Source organism: Rhipicephalus microplus, chromosome 3, assembly GCF_043290135.1.
Source record: "Rhipicephalus microplus isolate Deutch F79 chromosome 3, USDA_Rmic, whole genome shotgun sequence".
Classification (NCBI taxonomy): Eukaryota; Metazoa; Arthropoda; class Arachnida; order Ixodida; family Ixodidae; genus Rhipicephalus; species Rhipicephalus microplus.
In genome coordinates this window covers 127,647,136-127,668,451 of record NC_134702.1, presented here as the reverse complement: position 1 = coordinate 127,668,451, position 21,316 = coordinate 127,647,136, and the positions used below count along the sequence as shown (strand labels likewise).

Sequence of the window (21,316 nt, the reverse complement as noted above, 5' to 3'; positions counted from 1 at the left end):
ACCACCATGTGAGTATAAGAGACACCGCAGTGAAAGGCTCCGCAAATTAGACCACCTGGGGTTCTTCGACGTGCCCCTAAATATCTTGATATAAGTTATATTGTGGCCGAAACCTATTTGTTTGCTGACTGATCCACGCATCGTGAACAGATTACATTTCATGTGCTGCTATTGATGTGCGCTGACACTTTCTTGTTAATATTGCAGGTGATTGGCCACGAGTTCATGCACGCATTTGATCTTAACGACATTAAGATTAGTTATTGGACGGAAGACTTCAAAAAGCACTACACTGAAAGAGCACTCTGTGTGCGAAGGTCGCATAAATCTGTTGTGAGTAGATGACTCTTCTGATGTTTGGCATTATGATTGTTATTCGTAGGCTGAACTATCTCAATTGTACAATCGTAAGCAATATGAGTTTGAACACTCGAATACACTTCGAATAGCCTCGAACTATCGGCTTATTTGCATCAACTGCTGTCGGAAAAAAAGCGGAAAGGGTTCCGTGCTTCCGCGAGCTGTTGGCCCACTCCCTCTTTGCATCGCTGCTGCAAAGAGGGAGCTTGTCGTTGATCACTAGCCGAGATATGAGTTCACATCATAGCACCCTGCCTGACGCAGTGACTCCTCATAGTATGTAGCAGCTGAGATATCGCCTGTGACGTACCCTGACACTACGCATACGCCATGCTTGTAATATATCTAGGTGATGCTCACTGGAAATTTTAATACGCCAGGTCAATTTTTATTTTGTTCTCGTGGAAATTCTTTTGTTTTGCATTATCATTCATCGTAGCCGTTGTCACGCAATCGGCAGCGGTTTTGCGGAAACATTACCGAAATGAAAGTGCCGACAATATGTGGAAGAGTGCCCTTCTTTCCCCTCATCTTTCGTCCGTGCCATCCACGTATCACTCTATCTAGGTTTGTAGGCTATTAGCCATGCCGTCGCGTGTTCCAAGCCGTATTGCTCACGATAGTACTTACTGGTCGTCACGACTTAGAGCCTTGGTAGCAGCGTTAGAACTTGTAGTTCACGAGAATAAAGATGCCTGTTTAAAGGTCAGGTGAACATGTTTAGACCTCAGCACATTCGTGATGGTCAAAACAATGCAGTGAGCACGCGAATATAAATCCATGAGCATTACCTTACATTCGAGAGCAGACCATTTTCTTGTGAGCAGCTGGGACGGCTGCCGCTCCTCCAATAGACGATGTCAATCAATCATGTAGTCGTCCCTGCTTGTCCTAGGATTTCTACCTGAGCAGCGCGCGCAACCAAGAAATACCACAAATTTTGTACCAGGAAACGCAAATGCTGACGTGCCGTTGCCACTGTGAATTACCCAAGGTAATTAGTTTGCGGCCTCAACACTTAAACAGCATGGCGGTTTCAGCCAAAGGCGTGGCCATTACGTGAGCACAGAAGAACTTCGCTTAGCGAAGGAGTCACCTGTGCGTCACCTAGCAACATGTCGAAGCAAGCAAAGCATATGACAAGAAAAAAGAAGGATCAGAAGACATTGAATGCAAAGTATTTCTTTCTGAACTTTGGCGACGTTGAACGTGTCTATCTATCTATCTATCTATCTATCTATCTATCTATCTATCTATCTATCTATCTATCTATCTATCTATCTATCTATTCATCTATCTATCTATCTATCTATCTATCTATCTATCTATCTATCTATCTATCTATCTATCTATCTATCTATCTAGCCACCTACAAATTTAAGTCGCCTGGCCATTTCGATAGTGTTATCAATACCAAACTTGGTATGGCATAACATGACTGTATGAAGAACGTATTTGACTAGTCATGGCATGAAATCATGATATGTATGTCACGAATGTCATAATTTACATGTTATCGTCCTGAAGCTCTTGTGGTGGTTGCGCTCACATGGTATGTTGCAAACTAGTGTGGTATGACATGATTGCAAGGCGAACACAAGCGACAGACTCTAACATAAAAAAATGGCAGCATATCCACGGAGTGAACGATGGAGAGTGGGGCGAAACATTCGTCCGTCCATGCGTCCGTCTGTGTGACCGTCCATGCGTCTGTTCGTGCGCCCGTCCGTGCGTTCGTTCATGCATCCGCCTCTGCGTCCGTTCATTCGTCCATTTATGCATCTGTGTGTGTGTCCGTTCGTCCATCAATTCAACACTCCAAGTCCCATCATCTCGCATCTTTTTATTATATATTCCCCATATAGAAGCACCGCCATCCAGTGGACATTCCAAGGACTAAACGAGAGGTGGCACACGCACACTTTCTTACGGCTAGCTTTTCGGGTCTACTTCCCACCTTCAACCACCTTGAGTTCATGGTACATACTAGTTCACTGTATTCATGGCACTGCGGCCCAATGCTCGCTAAACCTTTCTAAAACCAAGGAGGTTACTCCCAGCGAGTATAACGCAGCAACCTTTTCCTGTCAGATAGTGCTCAATGTACATGCCAGTGGCTGCTAATGTGAAATGAGAGACAGGAGGATTCAGCTTAGTTCTTACGGCTTGCGCTTCGTATCTGCTTCACCCCTTCAACCACCTCGAATTCATTCATGGTATATACTAGTTCATGGTATTCATGACCCTGCGGCTTAACGCTCGCTAAACCTTTCTAAAACTAAGGAGGTTACACCCAGCGAGTATAATGTAGCAACCCTTTCTTGTCCGATATTGCTCAATGTACATGCCAATGGCTGCTAATGGGGATCGCCGCGTGCGCGTTGACTAAAAACCGAAAGCTCCTTTCTCTCATTCCCCATTAGCAGCCATTGGCATGTACATTGAGCACTATTTTTTATTGTTAAACAACGCACAGAAGAAATGTCTCACCGGCACCACCTTGGAGGACAAATGTTATACCTATTTCGGGTATGTGCCACTGGTGGTTACGTACTACGAGGGACGCACAAGCCACGCCATAAGGAGCTTCGCCCCTAATAGTGACAATCGTGTCATGTAACAACATGACTACATTGCCACGCTCATGATGCGCTCGCGGCCGTTTCGCTAGCGTCCCATATACCAAATTTGGTATTAAAGTACGTGAATGGATGACGAAGGTATGTGACATGTGCAAACATGATAATCATTAAATGCGTGTCATGTAACACCATCACTACATGCCACGCTCACGAAGCGCTGGCGGCCGTGTCGCTAGCTTCCCCTAAAATAAATTTGGTATTACGCGACGTGAAAGAATGACGAAGGTATGATAATGGTGTAAACATGATAAACATGAGATGCGTGTCATAAAACAACACGACTACAAGCTACGCTTATCATGCGCTTACGGCTGTTTCGCTAGCTTCACGTGTACCAAACTGTGTATTACGTGACGCGAGCGGAAGACATAGGTAAATGACACATCCAAACATGATAATCTTGACATGCGTGTAATGTAACAATATGGCTACATGCTTCAATGATGATGCGCTCGTGGCCGTTTCGCTAGCTTCACATATGCCAAACTTGGTATTACGTGACGCCATTGGGTGACAAAGAACTGTGACTGGTGAGAACATGATAATAATGAGATGCGTGTCATGTGAGAACTTCACTACATGGCACAGTCAAGGTGCCAATTCATTTCGACGGGACGCGGTGCGCGTGCTCGCGGGCGTTCATTTTATTAGGTCAGGCCGGCATAACCACGCCAGGCGCCGGTCCTGCCATATACTCGCAGGTGCGCGCCGCGCTGCGTTGCTTTGACGCATGCGCATTTCAGCGCGTCCAGTGTTCCGCGGACACGAAAGGAGGGAGTCGGAATGTCGTCTGGGTAACGCATTGGCCCAAAATGCAGCATGTCGCATTTCGCACCGGTTGCCATCGGGCTACGCCGACGGATGCTGGTCGCACCTGGTTTTACACTGTAGAGAGCTCGAGCTCGGGTTTTGTTACGTATCGTCGCTGTGCCCAGCGTGCACGCACTTTGACGCTACATTGGAGTATATTGGGCTCTTCACTATGAGCTCGCAGCCATTTTGCCACCTCCACTGATAATAAATTTGGTGTTACGTAATGTCATTATATGACGAAATATACGTCTAGTGCAAACATGATATTCCTGACACGCTTGTCATGTAAGAACATGACAACATATCACGCTTATATCAGGCTCGCGGCCTTTTCGCTAGCTCGACGTATACTAAAGTTGGTATCACTTGTTTGGAAACGATGACGAAAATGAACGACACATCCAAACATGATAATCATGACACGGAAGTCATGTACGACATCATTTACTTCCACCTCGTAACGTTGTTCAAATTTTAGTGTGACATATATCAAAATTACTAAATTCATGCTTCGCATATCATCGATTCCCACTGTACGTGGGATCTGCGAATTTTTTCTCGCAGTAGGGTAGACAGGCGGGCTAGCTGGTACAAATTCATAATGGAATATTTGGAAGCGCAAACCAACGGGACACAAGAAAAGAGACAAACAAGCACTTGTTTGTCTCTTCTCTTGTGTCCCGTTGGTTTGCACTTCCAATTATTCCAGTATCAATTTTTTCTTGTTTCATACACACGACGAACTTTGCGCAGTTTACAGCGATGAGTGTGCTGAAAGGCAACGAACTTGCATGGTTTTTTTCTCCCAAATATAAATATATGTTACTGTAAAACACCGCTATAAACTACTGCCATACAGCCATGTTAACTTGTTTGGGATTGCGGATGAAATGGTTCGCATGTACAGTGGGTAACGTGGTGCGAGTTTAAATGTTCGATTTTGCCTGATAAGTGTTTGATCTGATAGTAGTGCTGCTGTCGTTCACGGCCTCTTTGTCTTTGTCATATTACGCATTCGAATGCTTTCAATCCGCTTTTGGGAGTTAACCTCTGGTGATTCATTACACGAACAGCTTTTCATAAATAACAATGCTGAGTGTAAACTGTATATGGAAGGGTCTGAGTACCACCACATTGGACTGCTCTTCTTAGAGTTTTCAAGCTCTAAACACTACATAGACGCATTCGTACGCATGAAAACCCTTGGGTTGGAGCATACGATGTGTCATGGTCTTAAAAATTTACATTGCGGTACACAAAAACGAGAAAACACACCTGTGTCACGTGTATAATTTGTCTCTAGAAGCGCTCACCTGTCTTACGGATAATCGTCTACAGCATTAAAATCTAAAATGTCATCTAATTATTCCAACGCAACGAGCGCGGCTACATCTGGGCAGTTATATACAACCGAGCTCATCTGAATAAATGTAAAATGCAGTCAGAAATTGAGAAATAATCCCGCATAAATCTGCCGATGCTCCCATAATAAGCAATTTTGACAGTTGTTTTCTTACAGTTTGTGTATTTTAATCCGAATTCAGGCTACCGATGGTAATTGGTAATTGTTGCCTGACCATTTTTTGCAGCTGACCACAACTCTGCAAAATGTTTTAGACGACACAATGGGCTCCGAAAATTTAGCTGACTTTGTTGGAACCAGGACAGCGTACGAGGCATTTGCTTCATTGCCCGAGAAATACAAGAGTGTCAAGCTGGTGGGTTTCAACATGACATCGGAGCAACTGTTCTTCGTCAACCACTGTGTGAAGTGGTGCGCTGAGCATGGCGTCTTAGGCGAACGCTATGCACCATTCCGTTCTCGCTGCATCGTACCTCTGAGGAACATGCCTGAGTTTTCGAAGGCATTTGGGTGCAGTGAACACACACGCATGAATCCGCCACATAAATGCTCCTTTTGGTAGGCTGCAGTATATCTCTGTTCTGCTGTTATTCACATATTAGCCAATAACTTCCTGAGGCAGAACAAACAAACTTGACAACAACGTTACGAAAAGATATTCTTCATCTTTATTTGACTTCTTTAATACCGATGATTGAGAGACGTGCGCTTATCTGAGTGACTCGTATTGTTTTCACACAAAACAAAAAAACTAAGCCACAATTTTGTCAGAAAAAACAGGGTGAATAATAATTTTTGTAACTGCAACAAGTAAATTGAACTGAATTAAACTTTACGAAACTGTAACATTTTCGCAGTACGAATGAAAGTTAGGCCTTTGATTATTTACTTTGATACTTTTGTTATTTCAAGTAAAACAGCTCTAGGGAATTTCCGTCATGCTTTTACAATTTCCGATTCCAGTGGTCTTGCATAACAGTTAATAACAAAATGGCCCAACATCCGCGAGCGTCAAGAAAATTTGTGAACCACATGAAGAGCCGTCATACGGAGCACCATACCATGTCATCGGGATAAAACTTGTACAGTGTACCATCTCCGGTATTTTTCATGTTTTGTTTGCCCTGAAAACACAGTCCGGTGTAATGTAGGTGCTTGTGAACACAAAAAATTGATGTCGCCTTATTCAGTTGAATACTGATAGCGCAGCACAATATAACAGCACTCCACTACTCGAAAGTGTCACTCCTCAGGAGTTTCCGCTCCTTTACAATTGCCGTTTGCTCGCATCGTGTTTGACTACATCTAAGACTTCTCTGCAAGCTGGAAAATTTATTTAACAAGACGCCAGCCGTAAAGAAGCGCATTTATTACGCGGCTCATCAGCTGGCCTAGAATGCCTTCTAGGGTGTCTCTTGTGCCAGGGTCACAGCACGCAGAGACCTGCTGCGACACTCGCCGGACAACTTGTAAATCACCTTTGACTGTGCGCATACGGGTATGCACATAAAATATACAGTTGTATGCGTATAAATAAGCACAATGGCGTTACAGGTGTTTGGCATCCCTCTAGGCAGTCCGTGTTGGCTAGCAAATTTCACTCTCTTGGAGTGCACCTGGAGCTGCGTGGAACGATACTTGGTTTAAAGTTTGTGTTACGGCAGCATGTATTGTGCTGGTGACAAGTATGGGCAGTATAGCGAAAAGTATGGGCAGTATAGCGAAAAAAATTATGATGGCTGTACCTTGGAGCTACTACCGAATTTCTTTTTTGAGAAAGATTTCGAAAAAGTATTTGTATTTCAGAAGTGAAGTACATTTACGTTGCCTGGAATATGTTGCCATGCTGAGCTGGACACGGCGTTTCGTGTTTTTTTTTTTGCTAAAACATTGTCACACGCCCTCGCAAAGGAGAGATGAACAGTGTTCTCTGCTAAAAAAAGCAAAAATGGTGCACTATTCGATCAAACAAAGTATTACAACATGCTCCCTGCACGCACAATATGACCCGTGAGGTCAGGTACCTGACGCCACCTTCGACGTCCTTGTATCAATCTCGATAGTTTTCTCGCATCTACACATGAATGAATCTTTCAAGCTTTGCAGGCTTGTATAGAAAAGTGGATAGGAGCCGAACGCGCTTATGACTTCTGCGTTAATATGTGATGGGTGTACGTAATGCTTAATATTTTAAGCCACGATGGCTTCGGTAAATTGGCTCGCTGTTCCTTAAAATTTTTCACAACCAGCCATGCTACGTGCCCACGACGTAATGAACATCTGAGGATCGTTAGCAAGACACACAGGTTAGTTTACGAGTACGCTCTTGTAAGTTAACGAGAAGCAGGGAAGGATGTTAAAGTAGGAGAGGAAAACGCCAGCGGCAGTCGATAAAACAAACGCCACACCTGCGGGATCAAACGAAGGGACAAGAGAGCACAAAATAGTTAAGAGCGTAGTGGCCTGCAAATTATCTTGATTAGTGCTATTATGTCACCTCAAAGTCATACTTGAGCATGCGTTAAGGGATAACTGTTGCTATTTGTCCAACGTAATAAAGAACAAATAGTCATCTCAGCAGCCGAGCTTGTTGCATGCTTCGATAACAAAAACTGTGCAGTATTGTCGCCATACAAGAGTCGAACCCTAGCTTGGAGCGACCATCACACGTTTCTTTAGGACGTCTTGCGTTGCTCATGCTCTTGGCCGTGAAGTAAGTGATGCTACGCTGAAAAAAATTCGCAATATTGGTGGATGATAAAGTGCGTCGGCCATTTGTGACCGAACATTTCGCCTTGACTTAATAAGGGTGTCTTCAAAGGGAGGTCAGCAGATCATGTGAACACCGAAAAACATGGAGCAAATGTTTTCACCTGTAAAATGCAGATGGCTGCCTGAAACTAACTTGTAATTATCTAGCCGGTGCATCAGATACCGGTGTCCCAGTATTTCAACAAGAGCGCACTCTGTGTACCATACCTGAATAATGTATGGGTCATCCGTGCAAGTACAACGCCACCTGTACTTAAAAAGAGAAGCCCGCATATTCTGTGTCTACCTCATGGGCCAACCGTTAAAATAGTGTTTTGTTGTCACGTGTAACTGCAAGACCATGTACGCTAAATGTGTCTTGTGAAATAATAATATGCGCATTGACTCCACAAGTAGCCCTCATTCAGCAAGCAGCAGTTTCTTCTCACCAAACTAAAGCAATTCCCGTTGAAGACGCCAGCTAGATTGATACATGACAAATCTGTCATAAGCCGCAGCAATAATTTTGATAACGTTTTCCAGCAGCAGGCACCCAAAGGTTCTTATTTTTACTTCGTGCCTAATCAATGATACAATAAAGGAAGCTATTAACGAAGCATTATAGAAAATCAAGACAAGCCGCTTCTAAGATATACCACTGATAAAATGTTACTTGGCCATAACACTAAGTTGCAAGCCACAGTAGAGCTTACACCCAAACACCTATTTCTCCATCGTCTTTTTAAGCGCCTCTTTACAATATGTTCCACTATATGCTTTGAATGTCATCGAAAACCACGCAACACAATCCCCTGCGGCAAAACCAACGACCTGGTGCGTCTGGTAGGCCACAGTAGGAGTGTGGTAGAGCTAGAGCCTCGATACCTTGACTAGGTCACGAGATGGCAGAGGTGACGAGGCTGCAGAATTTGTTGACACGGTTTTGTGCGTAACGTCTGTAAGTTTTCAAATCACGTGGCTTGTACCTGTGAAACTAGACAGTAGCTAAGAAAGGCGGACGCGTCAAGTTGGGGAACAGAGAAAAACTAGGTAATCCGCTCGAAATCGTTCTTCGCGGTGTCGTTTTTCGGAACGGTGTTTTTGTGTTTTTATTGCCATACCAATTGCATGAACACTCTCGGCTGGATTTTGTCGCCGGCTACGGCGTCGACGGCCCGTTTTCATCGTATATGTTTGCGTATCAATATATATAAAACGCAAAAAAGCAAAAAGCCCGAAAAGTACTCTGGTGTGCGGAATTGAACTTGCGTCTTGAATCGTGAATGCAAGGCGTGTAACGCTGAGACACTGACCACTTTTTTTCTTCATAGCAGTGTCAATACATTTTTATACATATGCCACACATGACCCACCAGCGTGCGAAGGCTGGCTGTATTTACCTATACACTTTTAGCGCTTTGAATATGTCTAATATACTAAGCATTTCATCGCTTGCTGCTCTGTGTTCCAGCACTTCTCTTAGCTTTGTTGCCTCATCAACAAAATGGTGTTAGCCGATGGCGCTTGGAGGCCAGCATTTCGTACATCCATACATGAGCTCAATATGATATGAACACCTAAAAGCATGAAGAGGTCATACTGGAGACAATGTCCTTGAACAGACTAAAAACGAATACATTAGGTGTCAAGTGGTAGCTCCTTTTTCAAAGTTATCTGAAGGATATCCCAATAAAACACAGCGTATCAACAGTCAATGAAAACATGTTGTACATCTGTTGCTTTGTTGCACAAAATACAGTTCACTCCACGTGGCACAAACATACCTCGTTCTTTAAGCCAAGTTTTCACATGTAGTGTACCCGTGTGCAGTTCGAAGAAAAACATTTTAAACCCAAGTGAAACTAACATCTTTTTGACGCGTTTCATGACATCGCTTCTCGATATCGCCCCATAAATTGTTCTGTAGAGCAGAGTTGGAAAAACTGTGTCTACCAAATCTTTTTGTAGGCGCTCCTTGGGCAGGCTGGTTAAGTATTCCATAACAATTTCCTAGATCTAGGGAATTTCGTTTGTATTTAGGAAAAAGAGAGATTTGTCAGCATCTAGGACAGAATTATTGAGCAAGAACTTCCTGTTAAAACTAAACTTTTGGCGTGTTTGCCAGCACGTTGTGATTTCTGCAAATGTGAGGCAAGGTTTTCAAGTGTATCCGTCCTTGGAAATTGTAATGATACCTTGGTACGTGAAAATATGGAAGCATTCTACAATCAGAAGAAGAGAGATATGCATGTTAGTATTACTTCCGTTGCTGTGCGTGGTGAAGAATTTCATTCCTCAGAATCTTTTTTCGCTTAGTGGCTTTTTTGTCATAATTCTTTTGTTGTCAATCTTATCGCGTGGTTTTTTACTAGCATGCGAGGCAATGTGCGTACGTAAGGTTGCTACGCTCACAGATTTCGCTAATTTTCCGAGAATGAAGTTAGTTGCGAGTGACGCCTTTTCTGTTCTGTCCTCAGTTTTGTTCCCCGATGGTATGCATTTTTGCATATTTCAGTAAGTACAGTGATAATTTCTAATAACAAAACCCTTGCAACACCGAATTTTTTCTGTTCACTTGTCCATCTAGTTACAGCAAGGGTAAGTTGTATACAGAAAAAAACACAAGAAATAAAAGCATCAAATTATGCACCAGAATAAAAATATCAAATACCAGGATAAGCGAAACGAAAAATTTCCAGCCTAACTGCTCGTATCTCTAAATCCCACCAAAAGAGAATGCTCGTTCTCTCGAAGGTGCAACGCCAACATCCTACCACGTGTGTCAGTTTACCTTGCAATCTCCTCCCCCTCGACTATCTCCCTGACCCTTTGACCTGGACTAAGCGCAAGAAACACACTGTCTTCAAAAATGGGTCTAACCCATCAACCCACGCAAGGATTTCGAGACACTTTTAATGCTGTTTATAGACTGCAATTGTGCTCGCAGAGTGTATCACTATGTAAGGTTCCTGTCTGAGCCACTGACCCTTCTGCAGGTCACAGAACAAAAGGAGGATTTCAGGGCTCAATTATCTTTCGTAGACACAGCCTGAGCACTCACAAAAAATATTTTCATTGCGTTTTTTCTGTTGCAATAAGTAGGTATAGACACACTCATCGTGGATGGAACACTCAGTAACCTAGAAAAAGGTTTTACAGTGCTCAGTCATGATTTCGGTTTCAGAGGGCGCTAAACAAGTGAGGTGGGACGTAACGAGGTTTTCATGCGAACATAGTTGGCTACATGAACACAAAACCACATGGACGTGGTCACCGCACAGACAACTTTATTCAATGAAGGCCTACTGGGTGCAGCGGTAACTGCCTCGAAGATGTAAATATGCATGACCCATAAATATTCGCATCCAAAGCAAGGACATCTAACTTTCTGCTACCATGCAAGTCTGCACCCTCTTCATTTGAAGAAGTTAGATATGTGAGGTTTAACGTCCCAAAACCACCATATGAATATGAGAGACGCCGTAGTGGAGGGCTCCGGAAATTTTGACCACCTGGGGTTCTTTAACGTGCACCCAAATCTGAGCACACGGGCCTAAAACATTTCCGCTTCCATCGGAAATGCAGCCGCCGCAGCCGGGATTCAAACCCGCTACCTGCGGGTCAGTAGCCGAGTACCTTAGCCACTAGACCACCGCGGCGGGGAATTTGAAGAAGTCTGCTAGGAGAGCACTTAACACGGTTGTGGAAGCCAACACAAATTATGACGCAGAAGGCAGTGGGTTGTTTAGACAGAAACCAAAGGGGTGTTCTGCAAGTAATGGTGTGACAAGCGCTGTAAAGCGTACTTTAGGTGTGTTCCAGCATAGATCACTTGTTGATATTTTGTAGACAACAATCGTGCCCACGCATATTTATGCCACAAGTTAACTCGCCTGCAAAGGCTGCTCCGAGCAAATTCAATTGGAGGGAGCAAAGATGCAAAGATGCATCACCATCTTCCAGCTGAAAGTTATTAGAAAGCAGTGCAGAGGTATATACAGTTCTTCAATGAGAACAGAGAATCAGCCCATGAAAAATATAGGAGACGTTAATAATAATTTTTAAGTAGAGTGCAGCAAATACGATAAAAATGTTCAGAAATTAAGGTGGACAAACACACAACTTTCCACCAACAAACACTGAAACTACAACCATGGTATAATGTATTCGATGCTCTTATCAATTAGCTAAAGCGGCAGCTGTCCTCTTGTCGACATTATCGAGTGTTTCCATGCGCGTAAACCTGGGAGTGTCAGTGGGCGCGGTTCGTAGCACGTGATCTTTCTACGTGTTAGTAGCTGACTATAAGCCCTCCTACACTACCTAAAGTCATTAAATCTGCAGGAACAAGACCCTCGCTATGCATGAACAAAAGGAAATTTTAGGGGCTCGTTTTTCTTTCGTAAAGGGATTGTGTTCCCCATGTGTTTAAAACATGTTAAACATTTCTGCCTGTGATCAGAGCCGCAGCCTTTTTAGTTCATTCAAGAGATGGATCTGCACAGGCAAGAAAATACAGTGCCTGTACTTCAACACTTTCTCCCTACCTCCTTAAGTGAGCGAGAGACACTGTACATACAATGCACACAGTTGCCTTATTACTTTCTTGGGCTTTCGATGTGGCCAGCCACTCCTCTTCACGCCTACGATGCATCACATTCGTTAGCAAACTCACAGCTACCAACAACAACACATCTTGAGTGAAACCCGCAATCTTAAAATGGGATGATTACTCGGAGAATGCATCATCCACCTTGTGTGAGGTATATTGATTGTCACAGAGCGTTCTGCAAAGGCAAGTGCCTGTTCCGCCTTTTAGCCACTTTTGAATACCGCGACACCAAAGCAGCAATGGTGCTGAAGCACAAGGTTGACACCACTAATAGGAGTGTTATTCTCTGAGAAAGCACCTTAAGTTCAAGAATTTAATCGTGCCTTATTCAAGAAGCAGCTGCGATATTTCAAGATGTTGGAGCGCATAATAAAAAAGCTTGAAAGTGGGCACGACATTCTTCTTCCAGCCTATTGATTTTGCCTAGTGAAGCACCAAAAAATTATCCACAAAGCAGGAGGATCTTATAGACTAGCAGTCATCAACCTTTAGTATTATTTTTTCTTTCAGCAAAGGCCAAGTGAAAGCCAATTGAAATCAATGCAATGATTAACCAAATATAAAGAGCCCGCCAGCGCAAAGAATATACTGCTCTGCGTCAAGGGTGCTATCGAATTTCTTTGATCAGTATCCTTCCCTGGAAAGTGTTAAATGTCACTGGCAGGTGTTTGGAAGTGTTTCTCACGCTGTTACTTGAGTCTACCTTTCCTGGCTAGGTCATAAAGGTGTATTTGTAACGGCAGGGTATTAGTATTGAATCGAGCACTGTATGAATTTTTGGAGACCTGCACTTGACCAGTATTTAAAGGAACAATATTAACAGATTGCTAGGTTTCAGTGCTCTACAATCTCCTGCTATGTGGATAATTTTTTACTGTTCCAATTGGCATAATCTGTGGGCTGCAAGTAGGTAGGTAGTCAAGCTCAATATGAAGATTTTGCAGCGCAAGCACCAGCATCTTGTGGCAACACATGATATTCCCGAATGTTTCACAATCAAATCCCCGCACTTAACATTGCTTTTTAAAAAATGGTGCACAAGTTGGCAGTATAAGTCTGCTTCATGGAAGCCACTGCAGCCTTTCTCAATGGGGAACACAAAAAGGGCCAAGGGGGCGGCCATGCACATGGCCTTGCAGAGTACTCTGTGTGGATCAGTCTAACACAAGGTGGAAGAAGCAATTTCCAGGTAAGTGTCCAGACTTCATAGTGCAGGTTAAACCCAAAGCGAGTGGCCTCTAGCTGAGGATTTGCTTAAGCATGCGAAGTATCCTAGGCGTAAAAAAGAGCTACAGACCATCTGAAGGGCTGAAAGAAAAGAGGATGGCTGTCGCACTTAGCATGCATGGTGTTTCTCACAAACTCTACTAGAAAACAGGGAGAAAGTGCTGGAGTTGAAGTAGTCTTTATGGCCCCCGAAACTTTCTAACCTACGCAGATTTATCGATCAGATTAAAGGAAGGAAACACTGCCGCACTCATCACAGGCATAAATATGTAACCAGTGCTAAAGTCATGATGTACACAATCACTGACATGCAGTGGGAGCTACATGGGTCAGATAAAACGCTGCCTTGAGTATAGACTCCATGAAACCTTTATAGCGGACAAACAACAGTGAAAAGGCATTAAGGAATTTATGCTACTATTGACAAGAACGGTGCCGCGCGTAACGAAGAAAGTCGAAGCTGTCGCAAGTGTGCAGACTATGACTCGATATAGCAGTAATTTTTTATTCGTTCACCAACCGAGCTATAAAAACTGCAGGCAGTTTACCCAGGGATGACTACTTCGCCATCATTTGTTAATACCTGCATCGGACCATGTAATGCAGCTTTGACATTTCGTTTTGTTTTGAACGCAGTACAAACACACCCATTCACAAACCTTTTTGCGGACGTGTCCGCTACTAAACACAAGACTTTAGCAAGAACTAAGACAGCGCATGTCACGAAATCGAGTCCCGGTCGCGGCGGCCGCATTTTCGGCGGAGGCGCAAGTACTGAGGTGCGTGTACGTAGAATTAGGTGCACATCAAAGCACCCCAGGTGGTCGAATTTTCAGAGCACTCCTCTACGGCGTCTCTCATATTCATGTGGTGGTTTTGGGACGTTAAGCCCCTGCTATTACTAATATCAAAGCACAGAAGTGCACAAGGGGCAATGCGTTAGGTGACAGCCCATGCTAAGGTGGCGCCATCTCGCGGCTGTCGAAACCAACTGCGGAAGCCGCGGCTCCTCCTTGAACACACTACCCCATATTCTAGCACACTATAGTTGCGCTGTACAAGTCATAGCGTTCTCCTGCTGATATTTTACTGCGTACAGTAATTCGGTTTTTTTTTAAAACTTTTGTCTCAATTTTTTAGGCTGCCTTACCTGTATTTTTCTACTGTTAAAAAACCACATTAAAGACGACTTTCAAACTTGTGCAATTTCGATTTCAACTTACAATTATCGTCAGCATTATCACAGTAGCATGGAATATATTATTTTCGTGTGTTCTAGCTCTGCATTCTCGGTCTGCATTCTCGGTAGTAATGTTGCAATATGACACGCATGTCTTGATTATCACGCTTGGATGTGTCATTTATCCATGTCGTCGATTCGCGTCGCGTAATACCAAGTTTGGTACATGTGAGGCTTGCGAAACGGCCGCGCGTGCATCATGAGCGTAGCATATAGTCATTTTGTTACATGATACGGCATGTCATAATTATCATGTTTGCACCAGCCTTATACTTTCCTGATCCTTCTCGTACCGTGATACCAAATTTGGTATATAGGATGCTAGCGAAACGTACGTAAGCGCATCTTGAGCATGGCATGTAGTCTAGTTGTTACGTGACACGCATATCATTATGTTCAACTTAGGGTCTGTCGCTAGTGTTTGCCATGCAATCATGTCATACCACACCAGTTTTGCGACATGCCATGTGAACGAAACCACCGCAAGAGCGGCAGGGCCATAAAATGTAGATCATGACATTCAATACATACTTCTCATGATTTTCATGTCATGACTACTCATATATGTTCTTCATACAGTGTTGTTGTGCCATATGAAATTTGGTATTGACACCATTATTGAAACAGAAAGGAGAGCGAAAGGTTGTAGGCGGCTACATAGATAGACAGATAGATAGATAGACAGATAGATAGATAGATAAATAGATAGATAGATAGATAGATAGATAGATAGATAGATAGATAGATAGATAGATAGATAGATAGATAGATAGATAGATAGATAGATAGATAGATAGATAGATAGATAGATAGATAGATAGATAGATAGATACGCCTAAAATTACCGAAGTTCTCTAAGAAATGCTTCGCATTTAAAAAAAATTTCTCAGATTGGGTTCATTACTAGCTACAGACACAAGTTTGCGTCTTGTTAGGTGTGTGTGCAAACGCGGAAAAACACAGAAAAAAATTATTTGTACTTTGTTTCTACTATAGCTATTTATCCTGATAGGACATGTGCCCATCCAGCGAAGTCTTCTTTTACGACACTCATTCTAATTACCATCACTATGCCTCAATATGATGCGGTGGACAGTGTGGTAAAGCGCCAAATTCTGAAGTAAACAGGAAACTTGAACCTTGTTGACAATGCGTTATACAATAAGGTCGGAGTTGATTATACAACGTCTAATTCATTTTTACATGGTACACTGAAGGTCACTGTGCATTTCTCATTTATAGCCAATGTTGAATAACCTTTGCTATGCATACGCCGAATGCAGAGGCAAAGTATGAAATGCTTTTGAAAGATACACGCTAAGCTTTGTTACCTACATTGTGGGTGCCATCATGAAATTATTACACTACACGGCATGTAATCTATCAGCACATGCAATGCTATATATAGATGATATTTAGAACCAGAGAACCTGGTGTGATTGTTAGGCATAAGATGTTTGCTCATATGGCCACAAACTCTGGGAAGTGCAGGCAACAGCTGTCGATTAGTTCCATTCGCTCGTCAAGAAAGATCTCAAACGAACTTGTCCTGTACTACATCTAATAAAAAATGGCAGCATATCCACGGAGTGAATCATGGAGACTGATGTGAAGCATCTGTCCGTCCATTCGTTCTTGCTTCCGTCCGTCGACCCGTGCGTCTGTGTGGCCGCCCGTGCGTCCATCCACCAGTCCGTGGGTGCGTCTGTTCGTGAGTCCGCACGTCCATCTGTGTGTCCGTCCCTGCATTCGTGCATGCATCCGCTCCTTCGTCCGACCATGCGTCCATTCATTCGTGCAGCCATCCGTGCGTTCGTCCATGCATCTATCTGCGTGTCCGTTCGTATACCTTCGCTTGCGTTTTGTGTCTACTTCCTACCTTTAACCACCTCGAGTTCATGGTATATACTAGTTCCCTGTATTCATGGCACTGCGACCCAACGCTCGCTAAACCTTTCTAAAACCAAGGTGGTTACGCCCAGCGAGTATAACGTAGCAACCCTTTCCTGTCAGATGGTGCTCAATGTACAAGCCAATGGCTGCTAAGGGGGAATAAGAGACCGGAGAATTCGGCTTTTAGTTAACGCGCACGCTGCGAATTGTTTATTGTTCAACAATGCACAGAAGAAATCTCTCACCGGCACCACCTTAGAGGTCAAAATATAAGACTGGTTACACACTACGACTACTACTACGACTACGAGGGACAAACAAGTGCCGCTATAAGGAGCTTCGCCCCTAAAGATGAAGCTGATAAGTGTAAACCAGATACTTGTGCCATGTTTAAAAGTAGGTAGTGCGTCCGTTTTAAGGGTGCTTCAAGTTTACTAACTTTGTAGTACTTTTTCTATATTATATATGATTCCGTGGAGTGAATTTACGATGTAGAATTACGTGCACGAAGCCTTGGAGGACCCTGACGTAAAACTATTTTTTTTTGGTATGAAAAAGAGCTGTGCATACTTGTACGTTCGTTTCATGCGTCTTTCCATCTGTTTGAGCAGCGTGCTTTATGTGTTGAGCTGCGTGAGTTGTTCATCCGTGCTCGTCCTGTGTATGATCCTTCCTGCGTGCTTTCTGCTTGAGGTGCACACTGTTTAACATGTTTGTCATTCTTCGCATGGAATTACCATTTGTTGAAGTAGAAGTCATTCCATCGCACTTGTGGCGAAACAATGCACGCATAATAAACGCTCAACTACCTCGATGAAGACGCGCTTGACTTCCGTGTTATACCGATTCCTAAAAAGAGTGATTAGCCATCGTTTTTTTTTGTTCTTTTCTTGTGTTTTAGCCACGCAATCTTGAAAAAAAAAAAACCTCAGAACCGCGAAAAATCTGTTTCAAAAAGCTGTAGTTGGTCTGCTGGGATAAAATAAAATTACAAAATAAAATGAAAACAAAGCCACTGCCCACTAAATGTCCTCCGTATATAAAACAAGCGCAATGCCCATCGCACGTGGTGTGGAGGTGCACGCGAGAATTTTGGCCCCACAACATGGGTGCCACCTTAGCTTGCCTCCACTCAAGCTGCGAATCCTACGAAGCCGGGTTTTAACCGACAATTTCGGATCATGTGCTCCGGTGGCGCTGAGACACGACCACCCCGTAGGGCATGTATCACTCGTTTTTGGACCTATATGAACCGTAACGATCCTGGATTGTGAATGGAGGAGGAATGGAAAAAAAGGAAAGACAGGGACGTCAACCAGACGCTCGTCCGTTTCAATACCCGCCACTGGTTCAAAGTTTTAACTAGGGTTAGCGGCTTTGTATATTTCAACGGTGCTCGCAATATATAATCTTTGCGGAACGGAAGGCACTTCAAAGCGAGCGCGTGCAGAGGGACTACATGCTACGCTCATTACGGGCTCGCGGCCATTTCGCTCTCTCTACATATACGAAATTTGGTATCACGTGACATGAGTAGACGACGAAGGTAAATGACAAGTTCATAATGGATAAGCATGATATGCCTGTCATTTAAAGCATGACAATGTGCTACGTTCATAGTGGGCTCACGGCCGTTTTGCTGGTTCTACATATAGGAAATTTCGTATCACGTGACATGAAAAGACGACGAAGGTAAATAACACGTTCAAAAGGGGTAAGCATGATATGCGTGTCATGTAAAACATAACAATATCCTACGATCATAGTGGGCTCGCGGCTGTTTCGCAAGCTTGACATAAACCAAGTTTGGTATTAGGTGACAAGAATGAACGACGAACACAAATGCCAGGCGCAAACACAATCATGGCAGGAAAGTGATGCACAGCATGATTCAAGTAGACCTCGTAACATTGTGCTGATTTTAAAGTGACATACAACTTTCATCATTCGTGCTTCGCATATCATCGATTCTTACTATATGTGGAATCTGCCAATGTTTTCTTTATTGTGAAGCATTTTTAGCGAGCTTTGGCGATATTGAGCGTATCTATCTATCTATCTATCTATCTATCTATCTATCTATCTATCTATCTATCTATCTATCTATCTATATATCTATCTATCTATCTATCTATCGAGCCGCCTACGACTTCTAGCTCTCCTGGCCCTTTAAATAATGATATTGATACCAAGCTTGGTATGGCATAACGTGACTGTATGAAGAACACATTTGACTAGTGATAACATGAAAATTATGACATGTACTTCATGAATGTCATGATTTACATTTCATGGTCCTGCAGCTCTGGTGGTGGTTTCGCTCGCAGGGCATGTTGCAAAATTGGTATGGTATGGCATGATTCCATGGCGAACACTAGCGACAGACCCTAGCATAAAAATTGTGACATGCAGGTCATGTAACAACATGACTGCATGCCACGCTCATGATGCGTTTGCGGTCGTTTCACTTGCGTCAAATATACCAAATTCGGTAGTACAGTACGCGAGTTTATGACGAAAGTATGTGACGTGTGTTAACAAGATAATTATGAGATGCGTGTCATGTAACAAAATGACTACATGCCACGCTCATGATGTTCTCGTGGCCGTTTCGCTAGCTTCACTTGTACCAAATTTGGTATTACGGGATGTGAATGGATGACGAAATATGATACTGGTTCAAACATGATAAACATCAGATGCGTGTCATGTAAATACAAGACTGCGTGCTAAGCTCATGATGCGCTCGCGACTGTATCGCTAGATTCACATGTACCAAACTCGGTATTACGCGACACGAATGGACGACATAGGTAAATGGCACATCCAAAAAGGATAATCAGGTCATGCGCGTCATTAACAAAATAACTAAATGACACACTCGTGATGCGCTTGTAGCCGTTTCGCTAGCTCCACATATGCAAATTTGGTATTACGTTACAATAGATGACGAAGGTATGTGATGGTGCGAGCATGACACTCATGAGACGCGTGTCATGTGAGAACATGATTATACATGGCACAATCAAGGCGACAATACATTTCGACGTGAGGCGGTGCGCGTGCTCGTCAGCGTTCATTTCGTTGCGTCACACCAGCGTTCCCACGCCAGATGCCGGTCCTGCCACATACTCCCAGGCGCGCGCCGCGTTGCGTTGCTTTGATGCATGCGCGTTACAGCGTGTCCGGCGTCGCTCCATCACGAAAAGGGGGAGATGCAGTGTTGTCTGAGAAAAGCATCAGCGTCTAAGCAGCATGTCGCATTTCGCGCCGGTTGCCGTCGAGCTACGCCGGCGGACGCTGGTCGTGCCAGGCGTCAGACTATAAGTGCTCGCGTTTTGGTGATGTGGCGTCACTGTGCCCAGCGTGCGCGCGCATAAACGCTACATAGGAGAATACTGGGCCCTTCATGATGCGGTCACGCCCGTTTTGCTAGCTTCACTTGTGCCAAATTCGGTGTTACGTGGCATCAGTGGATGACAAAATATATGACTGGTGCAAACATCCTAATCCTGACACTCGTGTTATATAAAAACATGAAAACATACCACGCTAATAGCGTACTCGTGGCTGTCTCGCTAGCTCCACATATACTAAATGTGGTATCACGTGATGTGAATAGATGACGAAGGAAAAACGACACATCCAAGTATATTATTAATGACACAGAATTCATGTAGGCACTCGTAACGTTGTGCTGATTTTAAAGAGACATATCAACATTTCTCACTTGTTCTTAGCATATCATCAATTCCCACTGTACGTGGGATATGCCAATTCTAAATGCGAAGCAATTCTTAGTGAACTTCGGCGACTTTGAATCTATCTATCTATCTATCTATCTATCTATCTATCTATCTATCTATCTATCTATCTATCTATCTATCTATCTATCTATCTATCTATCTATCTATCTATCTATCTATCTATCTATCTATCTATCTATCTATCTAGTCGCCTACGACTTCTAGCTCTCCTGGCCGTTTCCATATAGGTATCGATACCAAACTTGGTATAGCATAACATGACTGTATGAAGAACATATTTCATTAGCCATAGCATTAAAATCACACATTGTATGTCATGAATGCCCAGATTTACATTTTACGGTCTTGCAGCTCTTGCGGTGCTTTCATTCACATAGCATGTTGCGAAACTGGTATGGTATGGCATGATTCCATGGCCGCCACAAGCGACCAACCCTAGCATGAAATTCATGACATATGTGTCATGTAACAACATGACTACATGCCACGCTCTTGATGCGCTGGCGGCCGTTTAGCTAGCGTCACATATACCAAGTTTGGTATTGCGGTAGGTGATTGGATGAAGAAGGTATGTGACTGGTGCAAACATGATAATTATCAGATGTGTGTCATGTAACAACATGACTACATGTCACGCATATGATGTGC

At 43.4% G+C, this 21,316-nt stretch overlaps 1 protein-coding gene across 1 annotated transcript in view; it reads left to right on the top strand.

Annotated features, from left to right (window-relative positions):
• The window catches only part of LOC142802952 (membrane metallo-endopeptidase-like 1), a 41,930-nt gene extending 35,279 nt beyond the window's left edge, over positions 1 to 6,651 (top strand). Inside the window, exons 4-5 of the mRNA XM_075888035.1 lie at positions 5,405 to 5,589; positions 6,603 to 6,651. Of these exons, the coding sequence (XP_075744150.1) occupies positions 5,405 to 5,589; positions 6,603 to 6,651 (234 nt within the window). The remainder of the gene's footprint in view (positions 1 to 5,404; positions 5,590 to 6,602) is intronic.
• Positions 6,652 to 21,316: the final 14,665 nt, after the last annotated feature.